This window comes from Aulonocara sp. 'chitande type north' Nkhata Bay, linkage group LG23 (assembly GCF_057382095.1).
Source record: "Aulonocara sp. 'chitande type north' Nkhata Bay isolate Kocher_YH1m ecotype deep benthic linkage group LG23, A_spYH_male_GT1.1, whole genome shotgun sequence".
Lineage (NCBI taxonomy): Eukaryota > Metazoa > Chordata > Actinopteri > Cichliformes > Cichlidae > Aulonocara > Aulonocara sp. 'chitande type north' Nkhata Bay.
This window is the reverse complement of record NC_141365.1, coordinates 51,887,836-51,895,883: the sequence shown is the minus strand read 5'-3', so window position 1 is coordinate 51,895,883 and position 8,048 is coordinate 51,887,836. Positions and strand designations below refer to the sequence as shown.

The following is an 8,048-nucleotide window of genomic DNA, read 5'->3' as shown; positions in this document are numbered from 1 at the left end:
AGCACAGACGACAACACGGGCCTGGGAAACGTGTCAGCGAGCTATCTCTGCGCTTCTTCCAGGCTCTCTCCTGCCCTCTTCGCTCACAGGCAGAAATGAAGTCGAAAAGGTTTGTGGCAACGATAAAAGGCGAGGGTGACTGGCAGAGATGGGAAATAGTAGAAACTCACTTTGCTGTTTGCCTGTTTTCGCTTGTTTGTTTGTGCACTGCCTCGAGCGCTCATACAGACTTTATAACAGCACTCTGTAGCCAAAAGACCTAAAGATGGCTGTGTGACAAATGCTGGATCTGAAAAAGTATTAGTCCAGAGCAGAAAACCAGGATCTTCAAACATGTATTAGAATACAAAGGCATGCTCCTCAGAAAGGCGCTGTTGGAGGATTGGTGCCAGTCAGTGCGCACTGGCCATGGCAGGAAAGAACACCACAGCCATTTAATTATACTGTGGTCTGGTGATTCTTACATTCTCATCAATGCACCTGTGAGTAGTTTCGTTAGGATGAATGTGATCAGCTTTTCCATTGATTTGCATTCACCTTTTCTTCTTACGGGATAAAACCACGCAAAACACCCCACAACATCATAGAGCCACCAGATCCCCTCACTGATATCCATAAATCCAACTTCCACGGACTCTTTCTGCAATACCTAAAATCCAGAGTTCTCTAAAGTGGGTTTAAGTGCATCCTCTATGTCAGTCTTTTTGTAGAATGCTCTTCTTTAAAATTAAATGTGATGATTGAGACATTTAAACAAAGAGAGACAAATGCAGTACTAGTGCTACATTATGTAGGTAAGTGTGCGAGAGATGATATGTGGCGTGACGGGTAAACTGAACACTGCTGGACCTACAGACCCACAAACCTCGCTGCCCATTACAGTGGATGAAACACCACGGGCCTTTTTTATTATCACCTCTCAAAGCTGTTTAGCTTTGGCAGGTGGCAGCATCTCTCATCTCTACTTTTATAGAGCACAAATACTCTGTAGTTTCTTTCATCTTGGTCTCTTTGGTAAAATGTGGGTCGTTCATATGAAGCCGTAAACAGTAAGGAGCTTTGTCTTGTACTTAATCTCCTCCCTTCAGCAGCACCGCTCTAAATCCTGCAGTGATTGTGCACACTTGGTCCTCATGATTATCGTCAGCATTTCACACGTTAACTGATGCTATATGAAATGTTTTAAATGCCTAAATAAATTAGCAATGACGCACAGCTGCTATGTGTTCATGAACTCTATGCTCTGAAAAGCTGTGCTGAGAAATGTATGCAAGTCTGAAAAGAACCAATTAACTAATTAAATCTGAAATCAAAGTCAAGAAGAAAATGATTAGGGATTAGGAACGAATGCAAACGTATTATCTTCTGGGTTTGTCATAGGATTTATTTATTCATTTAAGGAAGGTGGAGAAAATGAAGTCAGGTATTATTTTTCAGGCATAATTCTTTTGGAAACAAAATGTAAAAAAACACCTTTGCCTTGCTGGAAACAAGAAATGAAGACACACAGAAAATGAAACAATCACATTTCAGGCCCAGAGACAGTGACGACACTGTAAGCAACAAGCACAGAAGAAAAAAACAGCTGAGACGACCTTGTTGTTGAGGATGTGAGGCTATGAAAGGGGAGTCGATGGGAGTAGACTGAGGAGCTGCGGCACCAGCCTCCTCCAGCCTGCTCCAGGGTTCCCCCATTAAAGCCTGCTCTGCAAGCAGATGGAGTCAGTTCAGGAGTGAGGATGACTCACAGCCTCTTCACTGGATCACACTGAGCAGAGGAGGATTGTCTCTGACATTTCAAAAAGGCATCTTAGACGAAGTGTATGACAAGAACAACTTCAACTTCGCGATGTGTCCACATCCAGACGACCACAAAAGGTGATACTGTGTTAGAATGACAGACCTGCATCTGAAGCTTTTCCAGTGACTCCTCCGAGAAGCTACAGTTCATAATATGAGGATATATACTTCGGGATAACAGCACCGACGCTAATATTAACCATTCATTATTAAATTAAATTATCAGATTAAAAAGTCACCTAACGAATGTAAGACAATTACTTGTGCGTGTGTGTTTGTATTGTGCATCATTGAATAAGGGCCAATGTGCCTGCTACTCTGGGTATTTTACAGGTGACAGTGAAGAACCTGAACATGGCTCAACTCAAACTGCTGATGTTTTCTTTATTAGATTTTTGTACGGTTCAAATGAGCCTTTCGATAACAGGAGTACGATAATAAGACGAGTCACATGACGTAGTTTACATCACCACCACCCTAAGCTGAACGGTTCCCTTTGGAACAAAGATTAGAACCATCAGGTTCAACTTTTTAGTAAGTAAGATGTGTAGGTGTAATACAGATTTACATTTGCAGATTTACGGTGCCCATCCATTTACTAATAGTTTACTCATTTATGAAGTTATTGTTTAACAACCAATCAATTAACAATGGTTACTAGCTTCCTGAATTACGTGCTGGGGTATGAGCCATTTCAGTCATATGCTGGCAGGCCAAAGAGCTCCGGCTCAAACTCCTCCATACTCCTTAGTCGCAGCGTAGCCTCCTGGATAAGGCTGCGGTCCAGGTTGTCATCGGGAATCGCGACCACCTGCATTCCTGCTGCCAGTGCTGCCTTTACACCATTGGGAGCATCTTCAAACACCAAGCACTGGGCAAAGACAGGAGAAAAGAAAAACAGTGATATTATCCTATATACTCACCTGGATTTCACCTCCTCAGATGGCACAAACATGAGAGAAAATTATATAATTATATAAAAGTATAATTAATTTTTTCTCTGTAGCTTGACTCTGCTTAATCCTGTCAGGTAGAATATCCATTTATTTTAAGAATAATGACCCTGATGAGCCATAATGCAGGCCAAAACTTCAAACATACTGCAGCTGCCAGTGCTCCCCTCAACCTCCCCGTAGATTCAGTTTTATTTAGATAGCGCCAAATCACAACAGCCACAAGGTGATTTTAAGTTACAGACTCTACAATAATTTATTGCTTTTATTTCATGTCACTAAGGATTACCCAGAAGTTCTTCATCTTTTCCTATTTTATGAAAATGTGATGGTTATACAACAATATCAGGGTCCATGACAGACTCAATGGTGCTCAAGTGGTTGAGAATCTGCCTGCTGTGCTACTGTCTGTCAGAATGACCACCTTCAAACTGTGAGGAAAACGACACCGTCAGGTGGGAGCCCAGTTTAGAGGTAGTGGTAAACAAAGATCGCGGGTTTTCACTGCACTGTGGGCAGCTGCATGATGACGTGTGATGCTCAGCAGCGGTTCTGCTGAGTTAATGCACTGTGGAATCCACTATGACCAAACTGCTCTGACAGCGTCATCAGTTTCACAGTAAAGCTGATGTTTGTGCATGTCCATGATGCAACTGCAGAGCATATATGCAAGTGGTCCTGACAGGACTTCTAGGGTGGTATGTGAAAATACCAGCCGCACAGGAGTCAAGACAATCCTGTGTAAGTCAGTATATTTGTTTTAACGAATTGGACGCTATCAACACACAGCCCACAGGAGCAAATGCATCTATGATCACATCTCATAGAGCTAGAGGTTGAAATTTCTACTGTGGACACAATTTATTTTTAAGCAATATAAAAAAGACAAAATACAAACAAATAAATAAACTAGATCTTCTGAATTTACCACAGGAAATATATAAGAAACTTCTTTTTCCATTTTCTTTTCAAACAGGCTGGAACTGAACATAGTAATAATAGCTGAAGCATTAATAATAACACACAAAACAAGATGTTACGTAAAAACATTTTTTTTAAAAACACGCAGACTAACTGCCTTTAAAAAATGGTTTATGCACATGTTCAGCAAGGACAGTGTGGCAGCTGCAGCCTTCACTGGGAGGTCGTTCTGCTTTCACTGTTCAATAATCACAGGAGAGAAGCAAACAGTGGTAAGAGTGCAGCACTGTCAGGTTTAGGAGGAATATTTAATCCCAACTATTCAAAGAGATTTAGCTGGAAACAGAATGACATCTGTGCAGATGTAGACACAACAAACTACCTACTGCAGGGGTGGGCAACTCCAGGCCTCGGGGGCCGGTGTCCCTGCAGGTTTTAGATGTGTCCTTGAACCAACACAGCTGATTTAAATGGCTAAATTAGCTCCTCAACATGTCCTGAAGTTCTCCAGAGGCCTGGTCGTGTGATTCAGGTGTGTTGACCCAAGGTGAGATCTAAAACCTGCAGGACACCGGCCTTCGAGGCCTGGAGTTGCCCACCCCTGGCCTACTGCCATGCCAAAATATACGGTGATGTTGGAGGTGAACTATTTAAACGCAGCTGAAATTAAGCCCATGACACTTGACCAGTAAAGTGAACAGTAAACACAGACTTGCAGCAGAAAATCAGTACAATCAGCACAGTTAATTGATCTTGTTCAAGATTTACCTAAAACGTTGTCAGAATTAGAAAAAGAAGTGTTTTGTGTGAGGGTGCACTGATCTTCACCTTCAACTGTTAGTCCTTGACTCATCCAAATGAATATTTCTATAATCAAATTCCCTCAAGACTTTCTGTGTAACTCTTCGGAAAAAAGGGAATTCTGATAGCACGCAAACGGATCTGAGAAATTCATCCTTTAGTCAAAATAAATGTCAGCAACAACAGACAAAGTTTTCAGTTTGGCACAGAGATGCACTGTTTGCTCTTCTGCCTCCACACACATATGACATCCCATTCTTAATCCATAGGGTTTATTATGATGCTGGCCCACCCTTTGCAGCTATTACAGCTTAAAGTCTTCAAGTAAGGCTTTTCCACAATATTTAGGATGAATGAGTGTGTTTATGGGAATTGTTGAGTCACTTTGGAACAGGAAGGAGCCATCCCAAAACTGTTCCCACAAAGTTGGGAACAATAAATAGTTCAAAATGTCTTGGTATGCTGAAGACTTCCAGGGGAATAACATCGCTCTTTTGGACCATCCTGCGTGTTCCCCTGATCTAAATCCAACTGAGAGCCTTTGGGGATGGATGGTGAGGGACGTTTACAAAAATGGACAACAGTTCCAGACAGAAGATGCCCTTCGTGTAGCCGTCTTCACCACTTGGAGAAATGTTCCCACTCACCTCATGGAAAGGCTTGCATTGAGCATGCCACAACGGATTTTTGAAGTGATCAACAATAACGGTGGAGCTCCTCATTACTGAGTTCATGTTTGGAACTTTGATTTCTGTTTTGGGGAAAAGTATTGTTGTTTTTGATCAGCTGTAAAACTATAATGCACAAAATGTTTTCAGGAGTGGCCAGACTATAAAAAATCCTCCAAAAGCACACTGACAACTCATCCAGGAGGTCACAAAAGGACTCAGAACTCTAGAAATATCGGGCTGGCTGTAACTCAGGAGGTAGACCAGATTATCTAGTTATGGATCCCTGGCTGGTGCAGTGTGCATGCCAAATATCTTTGGCCAAGATACTAACCCTAAGTTGCTCTCCACTTCTTCTTTCCTGGGTCTTTTCACGTGTGTTATGAACAAATCTTTTTTTCGGTACCGGTACCGGTTTTATTTTGTTGTATTTATCCGCGACACCTTAAAGGCCGGTCCTGGAAAATATTGTCGGGCATAAACTGGTCCGTGGCGCAAAAAAGGTTGGGGACCGCTGCGGTAAAGCTCAAAGTGGAAATACACTATTTTAAAGGGTTGTACACACCCTGTATGCATAAGCAGAGTATATTATCATGCATCAGTGACAGCTAGTCAGTGACAGCTAGATACGATTCCTTTTTTGGTGATTTTCTACAATTAACTGCCTCTCGCCCCGCTGTTTCCTGTTGTTCTCTTTCAGCAGCATAAAAATAGACGATGTCTATTATGCATCAGTATGAATGTGTGTGAATGTTAGATAGAAAGCACTTGTGTAGGAAAAGCATAAAAAAGTGCTCCTGGTTTAAGTGAATAGTAACATTCATTCACTAAAGTCAAACATTTGGTCTCCTCCGTTCCCAGAGAATGGACCACTGTTTAATGAAGAGTGGGTGCCTCACAATGACATCGCGCTGTTGTGTTTTTGTTTTTCATCTCCAAATGCTCTGTTTAAACTGAGTTTTGTTGTTTTATGCGTTTTATCCTGAAATAGGGGTTATGATTTATTCACACAGTGCTTCTACATTTTGACTTAGTCTTTGATGAATAAACAAATATAGCGAAATGCGACATGAGTTGTTTTTCAGGTTGTATTACCTTCATTCTAACACCTGGTATGGGCTGGACAGTTCTTTATTATATCTTTACAACTGACAGAGGGTGTACTTTCTTTTTTCTCTTTATCACAAATTTCTCTTTCAATTCCATTTTTTCTTTTTTGTGGCTTATGGCTCCAAACAGCACTTGAGTGTGAATAAAGGAAGTTGCAGTTTAATGAATCTTAAGCTCTACAGGAGTCACCAAACGCTAAGCTTTACTGAAGCCTTAAAAACTCTTGTTCATTTCAAGTCTAATGCTCAGGCTGAACAAAGGGGCATCCTCAAGCCTCTTTAAAACATAATTGACTTCTGTGATGTCACTAATCCTGAAACTGAAGGATCTTGAACAATGGTGGTGGAAACACTCAGAGTCCAGAGCACTCTTGCTAATTCCCTTGATTGAGAGCAATTAAAAACGGTAATTATCCAATGAGCTCGTGCAATGACCTTTAAATCTGCTTCCTGATTGTGCTGAACTGGATGAAAGCAGACACAGATGCACAGCAGACTAATAGCTTGGGTGGATTACAAAAGTCAAAAGTTAAAGAAATGAACTAAAAATTTCTAGAGCTGCACAAAACAAATCTGTGGATCAACAGAAATAGCAAAAAGAAAAAAGAACCACTGAAAGGATTATATGCATGTTAGATACACTACTGGTCAAAGGTTTTGGACCACCCCAGTGTTTCCAGTTATTTATTGAAGTTCAAGTTGATCAAGTCCAAATGGTACAAAGGTGAGTGGTGAACTCCCAGAGGTTAAAAAAAGGAAAAACAATGTACATTATACATAATTACACACGAAGGCCATCTTCAGGGAATCCAAATTCAAAGCTTCCAACTGACTCCGCCCAGCCTCCTGACTTAAGATCCCCATGAGCAGAGTTATGAGGAGACACAGCGCCCACTGGTCCTGCTCTTCAAAAGGTACTATGTAAGATTTACAACCTGTCCTGGGGCCTGCTCCCAAACACGCAAGAACCAGCAGAACCAACACAATCTGGATTCACTGTGTACTCGAGTACACACTGCTGAACGAGTCAAGACAAAGTACAGTGAGGCAGAGCTGTGTGTTTGCTGTGGGCAGATTCATACACAGACATTTGTTACAGGCTCACACACATTTGGCCCTCTAATGCAAACACATTGCCCCTTTAGAGGAGCATGGTGCAATAATGTGACAGCAGCAAATGCCTGCATGCTGTGATTTGGAGGCAACTTGACTGGCTACAGTCTATGCTGCTGGCTATGGACAACAGTTCAGTAAACAAGGCTCTCATCTACAAGATTAATGCGACTGAGGTGAACAGTGCGTACAACCTGAAATATAATTTCTTTCTACCCAGAGATTAATAATAAATAATAATAATGGATCGCATTTATACAGCGCTTTTCAGGACCCTCAAAGCGCTGTACAATTCCACTATTCATTCACTCTCACATTCACACACTGGTGGAGGCAGCTACAGATTAGCCGTCATTTACCCTCAAGAACGCTGCACAATTACGATCGTGGCTCAAGAGTTGGGAGTTCGCCTTGTAATCGGAAGGTTGCCGGTTCGAGCCCCGGCTTGGACAGTCTCGGTCGTTGTGTCCTTGGGCAAGACACTTCACCCGTTGCCTACTGGTGGTGGTCAGAGGGCCCGGTGGCGCCAGTGTCCGGCAGCCTCGCCTCTGTCAGTGCGCCCCAGGGTGGCTGTGGCTACAATGTAGCTGCCATCACCAGTGTGTGAATGTGTGTGTGGATGGTTGTGTAAAGCGCTTTACGGACTAGAAAAGCGCTGTACAAATACAGGCCATTTACCATTT

At 42.1% G+C, this 8,048-nt stretch overlaps 1 protein-coding gene across 1 annotated transcript in view; it reads right to left on the bottom strand.

The window, feature by feature from the left end:
- Positions 1-1,374: 1,374 nt before the first annotated feature.
- pudp (pseudouridine 5'-phosphatase) overlaps positions 1,375-8,048 on the bottom strand; it is a 30,162-nt gene continuing 23,488 nt past the window's right edge. Inside the window, exon 4 of the mRNA XM_086282664.1 lies at positions 1,375-2,671. Within this exon, the coding sequence (XP_086138790.1) occupies positions 2,495-2,671 (177 nt within the window). The 3' untranslated portion in view covers positions 1,375-2,494. The remainder of the gene's footprint in view (positions 2,672-8,048) is intronic.